A 23,719-nucleotide genomic window follows, 5' to 3' on the forward strand; every position below is an offset into this window, starting at 1 on the left:
ATGGAGGTGAAAATTGTGAATCGGGCCGTCTTATACGAGAGAAATTGGATAATTCAACTATTTTAGGCAATTTTAAGGGTACGGCTTACACGCGGAAGCGGCATATATGCAAGAAAATACAGTATATCTTTGTGTTTGGGTCCTTCTACATGCGTTTTACAGTCATTTAATTCCACCATGTGCCACGCTGTAGTCGCACTTGCATGTTGTGCAATGTGCAAATGTCGAATACGAACCAATAAACTTCTGCAAATGTCTGGGTTTCTTCTTAGAAGTTTCATCCAAATTGCCATCCATTTTTCACTAACAGGCATATTGATAAGACTTACCAGTTCTGTGTATGCCTACTTCCTTTAGAACAACACCGGAAATGATAGGATTTGTTTCAAAACAAAAGACTGGTGGATTAGTCAGCCTTAATAAAAAACGAAAATGTTAAATTGATAGAGGATACCTATGAAATCGATTCCGAATCGAATGCCATGCTGAAGTCCCACAAGGTGAATCATTCGTCAGAACTTGTAACTCAGATGATTCACATTGCACTTGTGTTACCGAATTCATCTGGTTTACAGTGAAGTTGAATCAAATGTGTAAGATGGCAGAATGTGGTGAATGATGGTGTGAATTCCATGGCATTTAAAGTGGAAATGTGGTACTTTTCCGAAATGGTTGCTTCCAAAAAATTGATGATTTTGTGTGATAATTTTTGGGATTTCCGGAGTTTAATGAAGTTGTCTGGAGTCCCGGAGTTTGCAATATAGTCCAGAGTAAACTCCAGAAATTCCGATGGCAGCTCTGTATGTAGCTATACACGAGTCTTTTCATATGCCTATAACTGTAAGGTTAAATACATACACTTATTGATAAATGTTCTTGTGTACTTGAATTTTGGTATAAGCCCAAAAACATGTAGTATGGTACAAATAATTTTTTTATGGTGCTGTCGGATCCTAATAGACGAGTGATTGAATTTCTTTACCTTCTCTGTGTGTGTACTCAATCATTTATTTGTTAAACACCAATTTTTCAAAAGAGAATTTCATTAATAGCGCAACAATTGTATTTTGGTTCTACCCCGGCGGGGCACAGCCCGAAGAGACGACGTGGGTTCCTCTCCCAATGGGCTCACCACCAGTGAGAGGGGCCAAAGAGGTCAGGTGTGAGAGTTAGGTGGCAACCAAAGGAGGGATCCTTGGCCGTCCAATCCCTGGTTGCCGCTGTGGCCCGGAAGCCCCAAACATATTGTGAGGGCCTGGCAGTCCCCTGTCAGAAGGAGTTTCAATTCCCACCTCCAACAGAGCTTCTCTCGTATCTGAGAAGAGGAGGGGGACATTGAGTCCGAGTGGACCATGTTCCGCGTCTCTGTTGCTGAAGCGGCAGATCGGAGCTGCAGCCGCAAGTAGGTCGGTGGCTGTCATATCGGCAACCCCAGAACCCGCTGGTGGATACCAGCGATAAGGGATGCCGTCAGGCTGAAGGAGGAGTCCTATCGAGCCTTTTAGGACCACAGGACTCGACACGACACGCCTTCCCATGAGGAACCAGATAGATATCTAGATATCCCTCCCTCCCTCATCCTCCTTAGTCAGGCTGTTATCCTTCTGACCTTAATAATGGTAGCTCACCTTAACCACAGCAGCTTCTAAAGAACAATCTGGTAGCCCAGGTCTGTCCATCATTCCGGATGTCAGGTATGCCATGCTCTCCATCACAAAAGCATTGACGGCCATAATTGCAAATTTCTCCTGGGATACCAAAGCAGATACATCTGGTCAGATTTGAAAGTGATGAATCACGTTTATGTTGGGGAATGTACCTGTATCATTCCAAATTCACTTATGCTTTTGTTAAACTGCTTCCTTGTTACAGCATACTCAGAGGTCAGTTCTAAAGGTAAAGATGCATGAAATTATTTTTCTCATATCTCATGTTCTGAACCGCTTTATCCTCATTAGGGTCGCGGGGGGTGCTGGAGCCTATCCCAGCTGACTCCGGGCCAGAAGCGAGGGACACCCTGAATCGGTGGCCAGCCGATCGCAGGGCACAAGGAGACGGACAACCGTGCACACTCACACCCATAACTATGGTACCCGGAGGAAACCCACGCAGGCCAAGGAGAACATGCAAAATCCACACAGGTGGACCAACCTAGGAAATCCCATAGAACATGAGATTTTCAAGTTCAAATCAGAGGTTAAAGCACCATAGCACGAGCCTCCTGACTCAGAAAGGGAGACATACTCTATTTGCAAACCTGGCGATTGAAAACGTAATAATTTCTCACCTGAAATAAACCCTGTTTTTATTTATTTTTATTTTTTATTTTTTAATAAATTGGTGTCCTTTCGAGGACGCTGGCTGTGGCAACATCCCCAGCTACAGCCTTTTTGTTTTTGTTCCGAACACCCGAAATTATTTTTTTCTGAAATATTACTTGTAACGTCATTATTAATAGCTTTGTCAAGACATTTTAATACACCAGATATTCATCAATTGGAACAATATATCTCCATCAACCGTATGTAGAGTTCCACCTGTGATACATTTTAACCTATGATGTGGGCATCATTTTTCTGAGAAACTTCAACATATAAAAAAATAATTCTTTGTTTATACACTCATCAGGTCACAATTTTTTTTTCAAGATGGCGCCGTCAGGCGGCAGCCGGTGGCAGTAGCTCTGTTTGCTCTTATTCATTTTTGGTGTTTTACAGCTGTCATGAATCGCCTCAGTTGTGAGGCGAGGTCGGACCCAAAGATGCAGGAAGTAGACGGAAACAGGAGTGCTGTTGCACAAAGCTGGAGGTTTTAATAAGAACTAACAGAAAAGCCACATAAACTTAGGACTTAGTAAAAATCAATAAAGAAACAAACCTAACCGGGATAGCACATACGCACTGACAGGGAAAAGACATGACAAAGTGTAAGCACAAGCAAGAAGCAGTACTCCGACGCCGAGGTCATCAAACATTCTCCTTATATACTACCCAGGGCTAATCAAATGAACACAAAACAGCTGGCTATGAGGGGAGGTGAAAACACACACACACCTCAACCAGAACATGACAACACCCTTTCTATCTTTTTTATAAATTACATTTTAATATTTCTTAATACATTCCTTTGCACTTTATACTTTTAACTTTAATGTTTTTAAGACTTTTTGTTCTATTAGCTTAGTTTCTTTCTGCTAGTTCTTTTTTGGCACCATTCAGCCATGCCTCTGCTGTCATACATATGGGATCAGCTGTGAACAATACGCAGCAGAAAGAGCATCACTTCGATGCCGCTGGAAATCCGGAGCTGGACAAAAGTGGTGGGAGAAGAAGTGATGCTTCAGACTAATCATTCCATCTATTATTATGGGGAAATTGAGATCCCTCCCCGATAAGATGGAAGAGCTGTCAGCGCTTACCAGCCCGGAAAGGGACTATCGGGAGTGTTGTGCTCTGTTACTGTTGATTCTTCAGTTCCAGACTACTGAGGGAGTGTGCGGATAAGCTTGGAAGTGTGGTTCTGCATATTTTCAACCTCACTCAGTCTGCAGAAGGTTCCCACCTTGTGGAAGACTTCCTCTGTGTGGTTACAGTTTTATCTAGCTCTACAATGCCTTTTTCTTGTGTCTGTATCTGTTCTTGCTACTGCAACCAAGATGGCGGCGTTCAAGTTGCAGCCGGTAGCGGTCGCTCCGTCCGCTCTTGCTCGTTTTGTATTTTTGCTGCTTTTCTCGTTTAAATAGCATTTTAATTTTTTTTAATGCTTTCCTATATACTTGGCTTTGTACTTTGTGCTTTGTTGTTTTGGGACCTTTGCAACTCTACTCCACTGGTCGCGTGGCTTGGTGTCTTTGTGCTAGTCCTAGACGTCTTTGGAGCCTCCGCTGTCATGCAGAAAGCTGTGAGCAGTGGACGATAGTGTTCCAGACTGAGCATTCCATCATTGTTACGGGAGCGTGAGGTCTCTGCCCGTTCAGATGGAGGAGCTGTCGATGCTTGCCAGGCTGCAACGGGAGAGTTGTGTGCTTGTGTGCTTTGAAGCCCCCCACCGGCCTCTCCGCTCCTGGTGAGCAGGTGATTGGACATCTAAATTAAATGCTTCAATATGAAAACACACCGAGAAGCAGTGCAACCAGGGGGAAAACAATGAAAGGAAGCTGATAGACAATTTGGAATTATTCATGGGCAAAATATAATTTTCTGTGATTCAGATAATTCTTAGGCCAGCAGAAAGGCCCAGAAGGCCCTGACGGCACACCACTGATACATACATATACAACTACATACATATACATACATAATATATATATACATACATTATATATATATATACATACATAATATATATATACATACATAATATATATATATACATAATATATATATATATATATATATATATATATATATATATATATACATACATTATATATATATACATAATATATATATATATATATACATACATACTATATATATATATATATATATATATATATATACATAATATATATATAAATAAATACAGACGCTCCCCTACTTACGAACATACGACTTACGAACAACGGTACATACGAACATGTCTGCAAATTGCGTTTATGTCGAAAAATGTTCGTGAGTTCGATTTTGTATTTTTTCCCTGTAGTGCTTCTTTCCGCCGCTAAATCGACGCCTGGCGCTGTGAGAGCTCAGCTCACCCAGCATCTACCTTCTTCTGTCCAATGTGGAAGTGCGTGAACGTATCTCCAGTGCGCAAAGAACCTTTTTCATTTGTATCATTAAATATCTCGTGCATCCATTATTGAATATGGTTGGTAAAAAGCGAAAGGCTTCTATTGAGGGAGATGCAAGGAAGAGGCAAGCCATTTCATTTGAAATGAGTGGCAATAATAACGAAGCTTGATGCGCGTTGCACGGGCATACAACTTGAATCGCTCGACCGTCAGTACCAATTATAAACATAAAGATCGAATATGGTTGGTAAAAAGCGAAAGGCTTCTATTGAGGGAGATGCAAGGAAGCGGCAAGCCATTTCATTTGAAATGAGTGGCAATAATAACGAAGCTTGATGCGCGTTGCAGGGGCATACAACTTGAATCGTTCGACAATCAGTACCATTTATAAACAAAGATCGAGCAGCAGGACCCAAATATTGAACGCTGCACAAAGTTTGCAAATCAATTGAATGATGCCATACAGTGCTACCGCATCATTTATGATGAAAAAAAGAAAACTGCAATCGTCATGAGATAGCTTATTTCGGTCAGTTTCTAGTAAATCTCTCTCTCTCTAATGTATGTATGGAGTACTGTATGTATTCTCCATTTTATTAAATGTTTTTTCAGTACAAACCAATGCGTGTTACTTATACAAGCCTTAAACATACAAATGCACTTATATAAACCTTCAATATACTTATATAGGCCTTAAACATAAATTATAATACAAAACATAGCACTGAATCAACTTACAAACAAATTTAACTTATGAACAATCGCTCAGAACCTAACTCGTTCGTAAGTAGGGGAGCGTCTGTATATACATATACATTTTATATATACACCTATATACATTATATATACACCTATATACATTATATATACATACATATATACATTATATACATACATATATACATTATATATACATACATATATACAGTATATATACATATATACATTATATATAAGGCATCATAGGCGCCGTTCAAGGCGGCTGCTTGTTGCAGTAGCTCCCTAAACCCTCACCCGTATTCTGTATTTTTACAGCTTTTTTATCCTTTATTTTTACGTTTTATTGTCTCTTAAGACTTTACTTGTTACTTTACTTTATATATTATATTCCATACTTTAATGTTTTAAAACTTTACTTTCAAGACTGTACTCCAAGACTCAAGTTGTGCGAGAGGCAGTCTTTGATCTATTAAGTTTAGTTTATCTTTGCAAATTCTGGACATTACATTTTTGACCCACTCAGCCATGCCGACGCTGTTTTACACAAAGGATCAGCTGTTAGCGCTACGCAAGACCTGGATTCCCCTGGACCTGGACCTCCCCGCTGAGTTAAAGAGGAAGAGAAGAGGATGCAGAGCTGGACGAAAATGTCAGGAGAGAAAGCGACACTTCAGACCCAGCATTCCATCTATTATTATGGGGAACGTAAGATCTCTCCCCAATAAGATGGAAGAGCTAACGGCGCTTACCAAACAACAACGACAATATCGGAGAATCTGCATTATGTGCTTCATAGAGACCTGGCTGAATGAACTAATTCCGGACTCTCTCGTCTCCTTGGATGGCTTTGAGCTGGTGAGGGCGGACAGAGATGCTAAGGAGAGCGGTAGGAAGAAAGGTGGGGGACTAGCTGTTTATATCAATAGTAGATGGTGCAGCCCCGGGCATATTACTGCGAAGGAGCAACTTTGCACTCGAGATATCGAGCTAGTAGCTGTTAGCATCAGGCCGTTTTTCATCCCCCGGGACTTCTCACACGTTATCGTAATAACTGCGTATATACCTCCCCCGGCCGACGCGGCAGTCGCTCGCGAGCTGCTCCACACCGCTGTGTCCCGGCTGCAGACGTCACACCCCCAGTCTCTCCTTCTTATCTCTGGTGATTTTAACCATGCTCCCTTGGCTTCTACTCTCCCCACCTTCACTCAGTATGTGAAGTGCCACACCAGGGAACAAAAAACTCTGGACCTGCTGTATGCCAACACAAAGGAGGCATACATATATACATACACATATATATGTATATGTATATGACTGGACCCTGTCCGACCAGTGGTGTCATCGGCAAATTTTATGATGGAGTTAGAGTGGTGGGTCGGTGTACAGTCGTATGTGTACAGCGAGTATAGAAGAGGACTCAGTATACTGCCTTGAGGGGAGCCAGTGCTCAGTGTAATGGAGGAAGAGAGGTGGGGACCAAGTCTAACAGTTTGTGGACGGCTGGTTAAGAAGTTCTTAATCCAGCAGCAGATGGAAGAGGATAGTCCAAGGTGGGAGAGTTTGTCAGCCAGAATGTCTGGTATTATAGTGTTGAAGGCTGAGCTATAGTCAAACTGGTGAGGGTCAACTGAGGGAGGGATTGTATCTCTGATGTGGCGGGCGACCAACTTTTCAAAGCACTTCATGATCACAGGCGTAAGTGCAACAGGCCTATAATCATTCAGGCTGTCAATGGTTGGCTTTTTAGAGATAGGGATAATGGTGGCAGATTATCTTATATTTATTATATTATACAAAAAGATCACTTTGACCAAGTGACAAATGACATGTGGCCAATGAATTGGGCTGTGCTTGGGCTAAACTAGAGTAAAATACGGAATAAGATGGTTAACATGCAGGCTAGCTGCCCGAGTCAACTGCATTGGAACAAAAACAAAAAGGCTGTAGCTGGGGATGTTGCCACAGCCAGCGTCCTCGAAAGGACACCAATCTATTAAAAAAAAAGAAAAAAAGAAAACTGGGTTTATTTCAGGTGAGAAATTAATACATTTTCAATCGCCAGGTTTGCAAATACAGTATGCGTCTCCCTTTCTGAGTCAGGAGGCTCATGCTATGGTGCTTTAACCTCTGGTTTGAACTTGAAAATCTCATGTTCTATGGGATTTCCTACTCTAACCAACCATCCATTGAAAATTATTTTAATTGAACCAATTGATGTCTATGGATTTACCTTTTTATTGCTTCTTGTTGCTGGTTTCTGAGAGGGAGCAGTTAAACACATTTGACAGCTTTTAAAGAATAAGTTGATAGTGTTTGCAGGGAGTAAAAAAAGTTCAATTGCATTTACCTTATTTCATTGTGGGAAGATGATCTAATTGAGGTGTGTTTCGTTGCAAACATGATCACAATAAACAAATTGAATCATAAATCAAGGCAATACTGCATCTATGTGTATTATGTAGTATTACCAGGGCGGCCCGGCGGATGAGTGGTTAGCCTCACAGCTATAAATCCAGGTTGGTCCACCTGTGTGGATTTTGCATGTTCTACTGGGCCTGCGTGGGTTTCCTCCGGGTACTCCGGTTTCCTCCCACATTCCAAAAACATGCATGGTAGGCTGATTGGACACTCTAAAATGTCCATAGTTATGGGTGTGAGTGTGCACGGTTGTCCGTCTCCTTGTGCCCTGCGATCGGCTGGCCACCGATTCAGGGTGTCCCTCGCTTCTGTCCCGGAGTCAGCCGGTATAGGCTCCAGCACCTCCCGCGACCCTAATAAGGATAAAGTGGTTCAGAGAGTGAATGAATGAATGTTGTATTACCAATCAATTTTTTTATCATTCCAGCTGAAGAACTTCCCATGCTAAATCTTCCAGAGTTTAGAATATTCATAGCAATCTGTCAAAGAAAATTTTAAAAATAAAAAAAAGTTCAAATTAATTTTGAATAAGCCCTTTTAGAGTCCAGGTGAAAGATTACCTTGAATCCCCCTCCCAATTCTCCAATGAGATTTTCCAGCGGCACTGGAACATTGTCAAATGACACTTCACAGGCTGAAAAATTAAAGCGAAATGGTGAAATACAAATGACAAAAACACAATGATCCAGAAGCTGTCTTACTGTTGGAGCCCCTAATTCCAAGTTTGTCCTCAGGGCTTCCACTAGTTATGCCTCCAAAAGCTCTTTCAACAATAAATGCAGAAATCTTCTCTTTTTTTGTGTCGTTTTCAAATACTTCAGTTCGTGCAAAAACAGTCATGATGTCGGCCATTCCGCCATTTGAAATCCAAATCTGATTAACAAGAGTTAAGTTATTAAATCCACAAGCATCCAAAGAAGAATAGTCTTACCTTGGATCCATTGAGAATATAATGTTTTCCATCGTCTGACAGTGTTGCTCGAGTCTGTATTGAGGCTGCATCACTTCCACTGTAAAGATCAAAATAAAAACTGCTGTAACAAAGCAAATGTAGAGGGGAGAAGGAAATACAGAGGAGAAAGTGGAAATAATGTAAAATTGTCTGGTAAGAAATGGGGCATCTGACGTTTTAATGTTTCATGAACACACTTTCAATGAAAGTTGGATTAATTCAACCCATAAATTCCAAATCTCTTGTCTGTACAGTGGTACCTCGAGATACGAGCTTAATCCTTTCCGGAACTGAGCTCGTATGACGAGATTCTCGTAACTCGAGCGGACGTTTTCCATTGAAATGAATGGAAAACAAATTAATTCGTTCCAGCCCTCTGAAAAAACACCAAAAACAGGATATTGGATTGGAAAAAATGTTTTATTTCTTCTAATTCACCATCTATTAACAAAGTAACACATAACTAGTGGTTTAATAGTAATAAAATGTGTTTAATCTAACTAAAATTGGGCAGATTTCGCCGACGGGAGACAGAGACGTTTGGGGGTGTGGGGGGAGGGGGGCGTTTTTTTCCACGACAACGCACTCGTAAACGGAACAAACAAATTTAAATTAACTTGGATTAATATATACAGACACTCAAACATACGTTTAATGTAACTTTACACAAAACTCAATTGTAATTTTGTTGTAATCTATTGTTACCTTCGTTTTCCGGGTTGGCGGTTTGCCACGCCTCCACCCTCACGTTCGCTATCGATGGACTGTTTGCTGTTGTATTGCCTTCAAAATATTCCCAAAATGATGCACACAAATGTCCTCACAATAGGATAACGCACGACCACTTGCCAACGAGAAATAGTCTTTAAAGAACGATCGGGGGAGCTTCTTTCCTTAGAAAGAATAACAGGAAATACAATAGTTGAGCTTACCCACGTATTGATTGTGGGTAATGAAGTTTTATTCTGAGAAAGGTTGCCATTGCCTATGGGTGTTGTGTGCACGAGTATACTTCATTACCCAGAAAGCCCTCTTTTTGCCCGCGCATGCGCGTTGTGCGTTTCCTGGTCTTAGGAGACACTCGTCTGAATTAATCGTTCCATGCTCGTAAATATTGTTATACACGAAAGATATGCAAAAAAGACCTGGCTTGGTCGCATCACGAAATTTTGATCGCATGACGGGCGAATTATTAGATCGAAATTTCCGCCGTAAGACGAGAATTTTGTATGACGAGCGGTCGTATGACGAGGTACGACTGTATATGAAACTTGTTTAACCTGGCTTGATGATACAAGTGCATTACAAACTACAAGCTTTAAATTTCTGAAACTACAATTCACTTTAGTTTAAGGAGAGTTATGATAAGGTATGTAAATTCCCCTGCATTATGGCTGAACGATATTGGAAAGTGAGGTCAGTGTGAAAAGTTTTAAAATCTCATATCTCATTTTCTGAACCGCTTGTTCCTCATTAGGGTCACAGGGGGTGCTGGAGCCAATCCGAGCTGTCTCCGAGCCAGAGTCGGAGGACACCCTGAATCGGTCGCCAGCCGATCGCAGGGCACGAGGAGACGGACAACCATACACGCTCACACCCAAACCTAGGGGCAATTTAGAGTGTCCAATCAGCCTACCATGGATGCTTTTGGAATGTGGGAGGAAACCAGAGTACCCGGAGGAAACCCACGCAGGAGAACATGCAAACTCCACACAAGTGGACGTAACCTAGATTTGAACACAGGACCCCAGAGCTGTGAGGCCGGCACGCTAACCACTCGCTCTACCGGGCCGCTCGCCCAAATTTCAAAATGAAATATTTTTTAAATTATTTTATTTTAAATGAGAATTTTGATGAGAATTACTATATTTGATTTCACAGCCCTTGAGCCGAATATAGAACTTCAAAAAGAAAAGCTCCAGCCAGGGCCTGGAAAATATTATTTTTTTGTGTCAGAAATATATTTGTCTCGCAAAATAAATATTTAATTTTAGGCCGCAGAAAATAAATATTTAAATTTTCGCCGGCCGGTGTTTCGGCGGCGGTTGCCAGGGCTTCGGCGGCCCACGCTCGCAGCGTCGGCCGGGGCTTCAGAGGGCCGCGGCGTCGGCTCGCAACGGCAGCCGGGGTTTCAGCAGCCCCCTGCGTCGGCCGGGGTTTCAGCGGCCCGCAGCGTCGGCTGGGGTTTCAGCGGCCCGCAGCGTCGGCTGGGGTTTCAGCGGCCCGCAGCGTCGGCTGGGGTTTCAGCGGCCCGCGGCGTCGGCCGGGGCTTCAACGGCTCTTACCCGTGGCGTCAGTGGCGATAAACAAAGGGAGAGAGGCAGCATCTCTCACAGGTATTGTGGGAGGGATTTCGGCCAATCTTTGGCCATTTTACGAACATTGTGACGCTGACTAATAGCAGACCATTATCGTAATAACACTGACAATCAGCTGACGAGCAGCTTAGTTAAGCCAACGAAAAGCAGACCAGCATCTTAGTAAGGTCATGGCGCACACCATACGCCATGTTTGAATTTTGGAACCATTTGGCCGTGCAAGAGAAATTCTTGGTGATGTTGAAAGGCGGGAAAAATACTGTAAAAAGAGGGACGGGGAAAAACTCCATATTACATGAAAAATAAACAGGGTCTACTGTGATCTTTCGTCCCTTTCCGGCCTTCAATACATCGCAGATTTTTTTTCTCAAGTATAAAAAGAAAACTTGTAAAAATGTCAAAATGCAGGCTGAAAGATGAAAAATGGCAGTGATAATGGGTAAATGTCAGGTCACCGCTTCTCTCAGCGCCGAAAAACAAGCGATATACCATAGAAGAAAAATGGGCGCGCCGACTATCATATAAAGTGCCTAGATGTATTGTATTTACTCGCATATAAGCCGCTATTTTCAGATAGAAAAATGATGACTGAATCTTGGGTATGGCTTATATGCGCATAAAAACACGACGTGCACGAAACTGCAAGATGACGACGATGACACGATGACTTCATGACGCAATATACAGGCATTTATTTCAAAATAAAGAAAAATAAACAGATAAACGCTAAAATAAACTATCTTGCATAAAATGTAAAGATCCAAAGAACATCCAAAGATGGTGGCGCGCACTGACGCAGCGGCTCTATGCTCTCCAACCTCCAGGACTACACGGACACTGTACTTTCCTACATCAAAAACTGCATGCACAACGTCACTATAAATAAACGGATACGGGTTTTTCCTAACCAAAAACCCTGGATGACCAAGGAGACACAGGCACTCATCATATGCCGTAACACTGCCTTCAGATCAGGGGACAAGATAAAATATAGAGCTGCCAGAGCAGAGCTGAAAAGAGGCATTAAAAAGGCCAAGGCAGCATATACTAAGAAAATTGAGGAGCACTTCACAGAACATAACCCAAAGAAGATGTGGCAGGGAATACGACATATTACCAATAACAATAATGTCTGTTAACGCAGATGCCTCACGAGCTGAGGAACTGAACCGCTTCTTTGCCCGCTTTGAGACTGACAAATCAGACCCAGTCTCAACACCCCCACCACCACCACCACCCTGCAGCAATACACTGAAGTTCCGGGAACAGGAAGTGAGACTGGTAATGCGGTCTGTGAACACCAGGAAGGCTGCTGGCCCTGACGGAGTACCTGGGAAGGTGCTCAAAGACTGTGCTGACCAGCCGGCTGGAGTCTTCACAAAAAATTTCTATTGTTCCCTGCAACAATCCATCATTCCATCCTGCCTGAAATCTGCCACCATTATCCCTGTGCCCAAAAAGCCAACCATTTACAGCATGAATGATTATAGGCCTGTTGCACTCACGCCTGTGATCATGAAGTGCTTTGAAAAGTTGGTCGCCCGCCACATCAGAGATACAATCCCTCCCTCAGTTGACCCTCACGAATTTGACTATAGCTCAGCCTTCAACACTATAATACCGGACATTCTGTCTGACAAAATCTACCACCTTGGACTATCCTCTTCCATCTGCTGCTGGATTAAGAACTTCTTAACCAGCCGTCCACAAACTGTTAGACTTGGTCGCCACCTCTCTTCCTCCATTACACTGAGCACTGGCTCCCCTCAAGGCTGTGTACTGAGTCTTCTTCTGTACTCCCTGTACACATACGACTGTACACCGACCCACCAGTCTAACTCCATCATCAAATTTGCTGATGACACCACTGTGGTCGGACTTATCTCAGGAGGGGATGAGTCGGCCTACAAAGATGAGGTCAACAAACTGTCTTCGTGGTGCTCGGTGAACAATCTCACACTGAATACCACGAAAACTAAAGAATTAATCCTGGACTTTCGCAAACACAGCACAGATCTGGTCCCACTCCTCATAAATGTTGTATGTGTAGACAGGGTCCAGTCCTTTAAATTCCTGGGGGTCCACGTCACGGATAAGCTCTCCTGGTCTACAAACACCACGGCAGTAGTGAAGAATGCCCAGAAACTACTCCATTTCCTCAGGGTACTCAGGAGGAACAACTTGGACACCAAGCTTCTGGTAACCTTCTATAGGACAACCGTGGAGAGCATCCTGGCATACTGCATCACAGTGTGGTACGCTGGAAGCACGGCAGCAGACAAAAAGGCCATGCAGAAAGTGATTAACACTGCCCAGAAGATCGTCGGCTGCTCTCTGCCCTCACTGGAAGACATTGCCAGCCCTCGTTACCTCAGCAGAGCCAGGAACATGATACCACCCTGGTCACAATCTGTTCCAGCTGCTGCCCTCTGGCAGACGCTATAGGTGCCACAAAGTACGGACAAATAGGCTTAAGGACAGTTTTTCCCCCACATCCATCAGAATTCTAAACTTGAGGTAACACAACACACATTCCCTTCTGAGGTAGTGAGAGGTAAGTGATCCGCTCGGGGAGGTGATGCGATGTATCCATAACGGCAGTATGCCAAATTACGAGTCAGTAACTATCACTTATTTAGGTCTTTTGCTGAGAAAACGCACCTTATAGAGAAGCACTAACAATTTCGTCATACACGGTTTCTGGGTGTGATGACATATAGGCTTTTGTTGTTGATGATGACGACAGGGCCTATGTCCGATTATTATTAAAACGTAAAAAAAACCCTCACGTTCCCGTCACTGCTCGCTCAGGGCACGGCCATCTTACCATAGTTAAACATGCTCAGAATGGCCAGATGCGAGTACACTTGAGTCTGCTATTGCTTGCTTGGGGCGCTGCCATCTTACAGTAGTTAAACGTGTTCTGACCGTGGCCGTGACCATGTCAGCACATCACAATAGTTAAGGCTGATCGAAGGTCTTGCGGTTGATCGTTAAAATATAATCCTTGATACCTACGTAATGTGTATGCTATTATTGCATCCCGAGACTTGGTGAACACTACGTGTAGTGACAACTATTGCAGTAATATGAACCATGGAAAAAATCTTGATATTTCGACATTTGGTCACCACATCTTAAAAATTGTAATTTATGTGATTAAACAGCATTCGGTCCTCATCAAGATAGACATTTCTTTTTTCAAATTGAATAATTTGATATTTTGCATTAACAAAGAAAGGCAAATTAACCTACGATATTGACCCTAATAATATGCTTTTGATTTATACAGTATCTCAGAAATACCACATGTGAGGATTGTTCTTTTTTCCCTTCAAAGTAACACATTTGTGCTCCCTATTAAAACCATAAATAAGGAGGTGAAAATTGAGAACCATGGGGACGGACGGGTTACACGCTAAAAATTGTAAAATTCAACAATTTTAACGGTACGGCTTATACGCGAGTAAATACGGTAGTACGTCTTGCCATTTGCTGTTTTGTTGTGAGTGAATTTCACATTGTGCACATCACCTGTGGAGAAAGACTATTTTGTGAGTCGCTATTGAAAATGAATAAAACAAATAACTATTGACGTTCCTTGATATGCTAAAGGCGTAACACGGCATTTTGGCATGAATGAATATACACTTGCATTCTTTGGTATATAATTAAACTGGTAGGAACCATGTATATGTTAATGGACTCCGCCGTGCAGCGAGACACACGGGAAGTGAACGCTCTTCCCCCTGGAGATGCACGCATGTTGTGGCGATCTGTATGCTGTGGAATAAATAAATATAATCAGACATACAGTCCCGGAGTCTCACATATTGTGGTCTGTCAGTGAGGAAGTCGATGATCCATGCGGCTAGGTGGAGTAAGGAACCACCTAGCCGCATGGATCATCGACTTCCTCACTGACAGACCACAATATGTGAGACTCCGGGACTGTATGTCTGATGTGGTAGCTTACAGCACGGGGGCCCCACAAAGCACAGTGCTCTCCCCACTCCTCTTCTCCCTCTACACATCGGATTTCAAACATAATACAGACACCTGCCACCTCCAGAAGTTCTCTGACGACACCGCTATTATTGGACGAGTGACGGACGGGAACGACCTGGAGTACAGGGGAGTCATCACAGCCTTTGTTGACTGGTGTAGGCAAAAGCACCTCTACATCAACACCAGTAAGACAAAGGAAATGGTCATCGATTTTCGGAGGAATCCTCAACAGACCACTCAGGTGAACATCCAGGGTAGACATTGAAATCGTGGAGAATTTTAAGTACCTGGGTGTTCACGTCAACAACAAACTAGACTGGTCCACAAACACAGATGCCCTGTACGAAAAGGGGCCAGAGCCGCCTCTACCTACTGAGTTTACGGTCCTTTGGAGTGTGCAGGACACTGCTGAGGACTTTCTAAGACATTGTGGTGGCATCTACAGTGTTTTATGCAGTGCTCTGTTGGGGATGCGGGAGCACGGAGAGGGACAGGAACAGGCTGAATAAGCTGGTCAAGAGGGCCAGCTCTGTTCTGGGCTGTCCTCTGGACTCTGTGGAGGAAGTGGGAGAGCGGAGAATGCTGACCAGGATGATGTTCATCATGGACAGCACCTCCCACCCTCTGCATGAGTCTGTGGAGTCCCTCCGAAGCTCCTTTAGCAATAAACTGCGGCACCCTCATTGCAGGAAGGAGCGCTTCCGCAGATCCTTCCTCCCATCAGCTGTCAGGCTCTTTAACAAAAAAATGGCTGAGTGTTAAGACCTACCGTATGCATGCATGTATATTTATGTGTATGTATGTATTTATGTGCTAAGCAACACGCTTATTTATGTATATATTTATTCATGTATTTATTTATTAACTTACTTATTACCTATCTATTTATGTCTAAAATGCCTTTCCTATTCCTGCATCCTCACCCTCTTGCTACCGTGACAACAAAATTTCCCGAAAAGGGGATGAATAAAGTTATCCAATTTCTCGTGAGGTTCACCAGAGTGGTGAAGAGATCCAAGATGTAGAGGCTGGTCTCTCCGCCCAGAATGCCGTGCTGCACGTTGCAGCCTCCATTTTTCTACACGAAGCACTGCCGCGTTCGGCGTGCACGCACCTCTGTTCACCGCCTGAAGCTCGCATCTTCCGGGGTGCGGGACTGCAAATTCTTGTGCGGAGTAAGACATCACGCTTCCGACTCCAAGAATTTAAAAAAAAATGAACTAGCATAATTAAGGATTTGCACTGTGTACGGTCATGAAGTTGGGATGACGAAAGGACGTCAAAACACTGTATGGGGCCACTCAGAAGGAGACTAACAACCTGTTATTTTTATTTATTTAAATCAAGCGGAGAGGAACTATTATCACTGCGAGTACAGTACTTCAAGTATTTACTTTTATAATTTATAGATTATATTTGGGTATTAATACATGTGTCTTTTCATATGCCTGTAACTGTGATATTTAATAAATACTTTTTGATAAGTGTACTTGTGTACTCATATTTTTGTAAAGGCGCGAAAACATAGTATGCTTAGTAGTAATAATAGGAGTGATCTTCCTTTGCGGTTTTTCAATTGTCGCAGTCATGTCTGGTCTACATTACCCACCAAAAATGAGGGATTATGTCAGGAGTGGCCTGTTTGTCCCTCCTGACGTGCCGTCAGGGAGCAGCTGCAGTCAATCTGCTGATTGCTTCCTGTTTTGTTATTTAAGGAGCAATGAGTCATAGGACCATTGCCGGATCGTTTCTTCTGTTTGTGCGTGCGCGTAGCATGCTGCCGTTTTGTTTCCAGGCCATTGTTGATTTATAGATCCCTGTTGATTTATTAAAAAATGTCGTTTGAAGCAAACTGGCTCGAGTCAACTCACGTCTCTCGCGCATGGGTCCTAATATATTCCCGATCGCGCCGCGACGACGCAGCGAGATCGTAACAGAACGATCCGGCCATAATGGACCCAGCGGGAGGCCACCCACGCTCGCGCCGACGCTCTCGTCGACGCCAGCCACCCTTTTCGAAGCCCCGCGACCACATGGATTCACTGAGATGCCCCACACAGTCTATTAGGGAGTCTATAATGGACACTTGGTGTGGGCACCTCAGAGACGTTTGGGCAGCGGAGGATTCCCGACTAAGAGGTGGTACTGAGCCTCCATCCACCTTTAAACCCACCCTCCGCTCAACGCGTCGCACTGGACTGCCAGCACAGCTAAGTCATAATTCCAAGGCTCCGACACCCTCAGTTCATCGCCCCAGTTATTTGAATTCAGACTCCAGCGAGTTTTTTTCTCAATGGAGGGAGAATCCCCAGCCTCCCTCGGCCCCATTGGAATGCCAAATCTTTGTCGGTTGGGACTCTGACTTTTCTGAAGGTGAGGACGACCGGGAGCTAATAGATTTGTATGCTGGAGATTCAGACTCGGACAGTGATTTTCTTAGCCGGTTCGGACTCCGATACGCTCCACCGGAGGACGTTGACCAATACTCCTCTGATTACTCCGACCTGGATTACCCCGACCAGCATCTGCCAGGTGGGTGGGCCATCTACAAGGGACCACCACGTGGCGGCCGGCGGGGAGGCTGCGGTAGGAGTTTCGAACACCGCCTGTCTTGTTTTTTTGGGGAGGCGCAGCAGCGAGTTCTTTCACCTGGTCGGCTGGCCATCTACGATGGGCCACCACGTGGCGGCCGGTGTGCTGTGCCGCCCTCCCGGAGGCGGCGGCGAGCGCCACGCCGCAGGGAGAAGCGGAAGGAGGGCCTGGACGCTCGAGCCCCTGACCAAGCTTCTCGCCCGACCACGCCGCTCCAAGCTTCTCGCCCGACCACGCCGCTCCAAGCTTCTCAAATACCCGTGCCCAAACCACGCAAGTTACTCCCTTTACGACCTGGGCCGCCAGTCGCACCCATGCCGAAGCCACGAACCAGGCTTCCGGTGCCGGCTGGTCCGTCCAGTTCCTGTTTGCCAAGTTCCGGTCTGCCCAGTTCCGGTCTGCCCAGTTCCGGTCTGCCCAGTTCCGGTCTGCCCAGTTCCGGTCTGCCCAGTTCCGGTCTGCCCAGTTCCGGTCTGCCCAGTTCCGGTCTGCCCAGTTCCGGTCTGCCCAGTTCCGGTCTGCCCAGTTCCGGTCTGCCCAGTTCCGGTCTGCCCAGTTCCGGTCTGCCCAGTCCCGGTCTGCGCAGTCCCGGCCTGCCAAGTTTCGGCCTGCCCAGTTCCTGTTGGTACAGTCTCCGCCTGCCTAATTTCACCCTGTCCGGTGTCTCCCTGGCCGGCTTCGGCGAGCCCGGTTTCATCCTGCCCAATCCCTGGGTGCCCGGTTCCCGCCTGCTCAGCTCTTGCCCGCCCAGCTCTTGCCCGTCCGGAAGCGGCGGTGACACGCCGGGGCCCCTGGACGAGGGGGCCGGCGATGGCCAGAGCGACTCTCCGGCGCCCCTGGACGAGGGGGCCGGCGACGGCGAGAGTGACCCTCCGGCGCCCCTGGACGCCTCCTCACCGGCCGGCGCGGATGCCCGCCGGACCGGCGCGGATACCCCCCGGACCGGCGCAGATGCCCCCCGGACCGGCGCGGATGCCCGCCGGACCGGCGCGGATGCCTGCCGGACCGGCCACTCTTACGCCTCGTCACGGGCTGGCGGGGACGCCCCCCGGACGATGAGAACGGAGAACACCAACCCTCCCTCCCTGCCTGATTTTTGTCTTTCGCTTTTCATGGACATTCGGCATTAGGACGTCTAGAGGGGAGGTACTGTCAGGAGCGGCCCGTTTGTCCCTCCTGACGTGCCGTCAGGGAGCAGCTGCAGTCAATCTGCTGATTGCTTCCTGTTCTGTTATTTAAGGAGCAATGAGTCATAGGACCATTGCCGGATCGTTTCTTCTGTTTGTGCGTGCGCGTAGCATGCTGCCGTTTTGTTTCCAGGCCATTGTTGATTTATAGATCCCTGTTGATTTATTAAAGAATGTTGTTTGAAGCCAACTGGCTCGAGTCAACTCACGTCTCCCGCGCATGGGTCCTAATATATTCCCGATCGCGCCGCGACGACGCAGCGAGATCGTAACAGATTAGTGTACTATAGTCTGAAAGTGCTATGCACCGCTCCGAGCCGCCGGAGTTCTGGCCAAATTTCACAATACCGACTGTATAAGTGTTGGCACAAGTCCGCCTACTCGTGGACTTTGTCATTTTGTCAGACGTATTTGGTGAAGATTGTGTGCTAAATAATTTACCTTCCAGGCTCAGTCAAACAAAAAGCTGCAATGTGTTCCCCAGATGCCAATTTGGGGAGATACTTCATCTTCTGGGATTCATTGCCCGCTATTAGTATACCCTGAAAGACAAAACTTATGTCAGAAATTAAAAGTGAGCCACATCTGCATAAATAGCAAGACTTGATTGTTTAACATGTGTGCACACCAGTGGCGGTCCGTGCATTTTCTCGTAGCGCCTTCAACGAATCAATCCAACCCTCAAAAACTATGTTATGGCTATAAAACCTCGACTGCAGCTACGGTACGCGGTCGATTGGTCGCAGGTCTTTTGGTCGCGGTCTTTAGGTCGCGGTCTTTAGGTCGCCCGGAAGTTTGGTCGTCGTCATTTGGGTCGCCGGTCTTTTTTGTGGCCGGTCTTTTGGTCGCCTGATCGGCTACTGCCATCTACTGTCAAATTATTAAATAGCAGATGGTGTTTTTATTGAAGCAGTCCAATGAACCTTCATTCTCTCTGGGAGAACTTGCAATGTTGAAATACTTTAGATTAGATGGTCATTTTTATCAAACAAATAAAAGTATTAGTATACTTTTAGTTAGACAGTATTTAGATTGTTTCAACAGTATTTAGACTCTAAATACTGTTGAAACCATTGCAGAAATCAAAAAAATTCATTTGGCAAAATCTTTTTGTTTTTGTCCTACTCTGCCACCACCGTCCTCGAAAGGCTTATCAGCAATTTCAGAAATCTTCCACCTTGATATTAGAATATTGATATATCTTGGTGGCTAGCCAATTAAAACACAAAAGACAGACACTCATCCACGCTCGCACTCAATCAAGGAATTTAGAGTGCTCCCCCATTCATCCATAATTTTGGTTTGTTGGAGTAAAACTGGAGTACCCGGAGAAAACCTACGAATTCTTGAGGAGACTAGGAATACTCCACACTCCGGAAGGTCTGGATCCACCCCGCATTAATAGATCCTCGAACCGCAAGGTTGATGCCTGAAGAAACTAGGTAATTAATGTATTAGATTCACGTGCCACATATCTAAAAATAGAAATTTGTTCAATTGCCACCGCCCCTTACCCCAGTCAGTCAGCATGTGGACTGCCATGCGAGTGGCTGTGATTAACTATCTATTCGCCAATAATGCAATAACGGAAAAGTTGTGACACATTGAAACACACACACCCCCTTTAAGTATTTTAACCGTTTGTAAAAACTTTATCTCCATGTTCTGCATTAAGTTACACCCCTTTTCAATGCTATCAAATTTTGCCCATTCTAGTCAACCCATCTACTTAAAGCATTTCTCAAAGGTTGATATTTTATAATTTGGAGATGTTAGTTTTTAAACATAGACATTATTTCATCATTGCCAATCGTTATCACCGTAACATTTAGGTGTATTAACCCCATAATTGCAATGCAGTAAGTTTTGGCTAAATTCTTAATTTGTATGCCCCTAAAAGCAATAGACAGTAACGTCCCAATAGTCATCAATATGACCTATACCAAAGCATATTTCCCCCTTCAGGCCAAACAGGGAATGTCTTTTGTGCACTTAAAAACGCTCCATGTTTCTTTTAGGGAAACTATGCCTATCCTAAATCATTTATCTTATCTACCCCAGCCAGGTTCAATTTACCTAATAATTTGGACGAATGCCATGAATTTTCTCATGCCATTTCTGCATTGTTAATTTCATGTCTGATCTTTTTAACAACCAAATAACTCTTAATACCCAATACATAATTTGCAAATCACCCCATACTATGTTTACTTAAGATAAGAGCTATTTCCTATAGCTCTCTGTTACCACCATAAAAATATACAATAATTAAATTAGAGAAATCAACCTTTTACTAGGCATTTCCTAATTACAATTTACAATGCTTAATAAAGGACCCACAAATTGTCACCAACATGCCAGAATATTGTAAAAAAATTCCATTCATTTTTCTTTAACCAGCCAATCTCCTATATTAAAGTATTTTGAACAATCCAACCATTCAAAAACAGTATTAATATCGTTTTATCCTCCAAAACTAGCTCTCTTTAATTAAGAGCCCTTTGAACTTCACAAAACAAAAAATTCAATAATAATAATAATAATAGCATTATTCCCAATTCCAAAGCTTTTGCCAAATCAATCTTTGCCAAACAGATTTTCTATCACCTCGAAAGACATTTCTGATTAAATCCAAAGAATAAGTGCAAAGGTCATTGCGGAAACCCTGCTGCTTTTATTATGAAGTGTTTAACGGAAGTGCGCGCTTAGCCGCTAACTGTGACCTTCACGAATGCTGCGAAGCAGCTTATCAATGTTGACATTCCTAAGCGACCTCTTTTTCTTTCTGCGCACAATGTTTCGCCTCCTGTGCACAATTACAACGCTTTTTAGAGAAGACTAAATTAATTCCTCTCCCGATATCCAACTATATCACAATATTTTGCTAAGACCCCATAATCACAATATGCTGCAAGCATAGCAAAACCCATTTCTGCCCTCAAGTTTGCTTCAGCACCCCCAAGGCCAATTATTGTAATGTCTTCATGGAAGGGGTCCAAAAAAATTTAGTCGCTCGTGCGGTCCGCGCGCATACTGAATGCCTAACACCGTCAAATCAGCCGCTACGCGGTCCACGTGTTTTTTCGCGTTCTAATCAGCAGCGAAGACAGCCGCGCTCCCCTGCAGCCGACGAATTATTTGACTAGTTTAAGAGTATGACAAAAACGCAGGTTTGGCAACCCCGCTAAACATTTAATTGGTCGTTTTGTATTTAATGTCGACTGTTAACCAAAACATTCCCGCTAGCGGTACAGGATAAAATCAAGATAAGACGCAATAAGCCATTTCATTCCATTAAATTGACAGTACATTTAGGTACTATTAACAAAGTACGTCTAGCTTTTGGAAATAACCATTTTAATTGCCGTTTTACAACTTTCAGCATCACACAAAAATTCCAATACAATTCCATTCACAAAGAATGTGATCTCTGATTTAACCAAATCAAATGCCAGTGTTTCCATTAAATTTTGCTCAACATCCTCATGTTCAAAATCCTCATTCAAATCATTTTGAGCAGGCCTGCCTTGTTTTTAGAGACCTTTTTGTCCAGGCAATCACGCGATATATGCCCCAATTTTCCACAAACCCAGCACATAGCATTTTTGAAAACCCGATTTCTGTTTAACCTCATTTGTTTTTTCCAACCCCTTGGCTAACATTCCTATTCTCTCCCCGTCAGCCGAGGAGGCCGCGCTATCTTTTATTTTTTCACACAACAGACCCGTTTTATCACACTTCTTTCTGTGGAACAAGCCGCCTCGCTTGTATCTCCCTTCACATATTATATATAGATTACTTCTATGCTTAGTGCGTATTTTATCCTGCAAGTTTTAATATTTCATGCATATTTAAGCTGGCCAGCAAACCCATATTTGTTTATCCATAAATTTAGGTGTTTAACCCTTGTAGCGCTTTGATTTGCAACAAATTTCCAATCTTTACACGGCAGACGCTGTTTCGGAACGTCATCCCTAGCCGCTTTGATATTTGAGCTGCCCATTTTGAAGGGAGTTCGCGTGCACTCAGTTATCAGTTAGTTAACTTTCTTTTCCGACTTTTATTATCGGAACTACACACGCAACACACGTAACACAAATGTATACCCTAGCCTGATAAACCGTCAGAGCTATATTTGTACTTTTGACAGTACAGGACACCCCGAACTGCCCTAACACACACGTAACACACGTAACACAAATGTATACCCTAGCCTGATATACCGTCAGAGTTATATTTGTACTTTTCCGGACCACAGTACAGGACACCCCGAACTGCCCTAAGTTTTATAGACTCATGCTCTGTCTCTTTACCTGGTAGAGACTAGTATGCCCAGGGTTTTAAAAATCGCCATCCCCAGGACGCGAGCCTTATTTCTCAAAATAAGGCCATCGCGTGTGATGCCCTTCGCGCATTTGGAACCCGTCAACAATATGCAGACATCACACACGGAACTCACCAGAAATGTCGATAGATGCCTCCAAAAAATGGATAGTCTTCAACCAACCAGAATCCAGGCGCTGCTGAGAAATAATCCAGCCTGGAAAAGGGATTCTCGCCGTGCACGGTCACTCCAGATATTGAACCGCAGCGTCTGGATTCCTTATCGGTGTGTTGACCCCGGCTACTCGAAGGACCAAATGTTGGAATAATGATTAAAACCTTTTAAATCAATATTAGTAATATTTAATTAAACTTGGAAGACATCTTTCAACACAACTGGTTACAACTTGCAAGCAGTATTATAAGGTAAACAAAGCACCCGTATTTTCAAACAATAATGCGATTATCG

The 23,719-nt window shown here is 44.0% G+C and overlaps 1 protein-coding gene across 7 annotated transcripts in view; it reads right to left on the bottom strand.

Moving 5' to 3' along the window:
- The window catches only part of acad9 (acyl-CoA dehydrogenase family, member 9), a 156,857-nt gene that overhangs the window by 83,565 nt on the left and 49,573 nt on the right, over positions 1 to 23,719 (bottom strand). For all 7 annotated transcript variants that reach the window (XR_013300578.1, XM_077602709.1, XM_077602710.1 and 4 more), the window contains exons 5-11: positions 19,369 to 19,469; positions 8,802 to 8,880; positions 8,572 to 8,743; positions 8,431 to 8,504; positions 8,274 to 8,349; positions 1,820 to 1,890; positions 1,629 to 1,748 (exon numbers count right to left, since the gene is read on the bottom strand). Coding sequence is in view for 6 of the 7 variants with exons in the window: in XM_077602709.1 (XP_077458835.1) it covers positions 1,629 to 1,748; positions 1,820 to 1,890; positions 8,274 to 8,349; positions 8,431 to 8,504; positions 8,572 to 8,743; positions 8,802 to 8,880; positions 19,369 to 19,469 (693 nt within the window). In the remaining variant the exon portion in view is untranslated. The remainder of the gene's footprint in view (positions 1 to 1,628; positions 1,749 to 1,819; positions 1,891 to 8,273; positions 8,350 to 8,430; positions 8,505 to 8,571; positions 8,744 to 8,801; positions 8,881 to 19,368; positions 19,470 to 23,719) is intronic.

Source organism: Stigmatopora argus, chromosome 6 (assembly GCF_051989625.1).
Source record: "Stigmatopora argus isolate UIUO_Sarg chromosome 6, RoL_Sarg_1.0, whole genome shotgun sequence".
NCBI classification, from domain to species: Eukaryota; Metazoa; Chordata; class Actinopteri; order Syngnathiformes; family Syngnathidae; genus Stigmatopora; species Stigmatopora argus.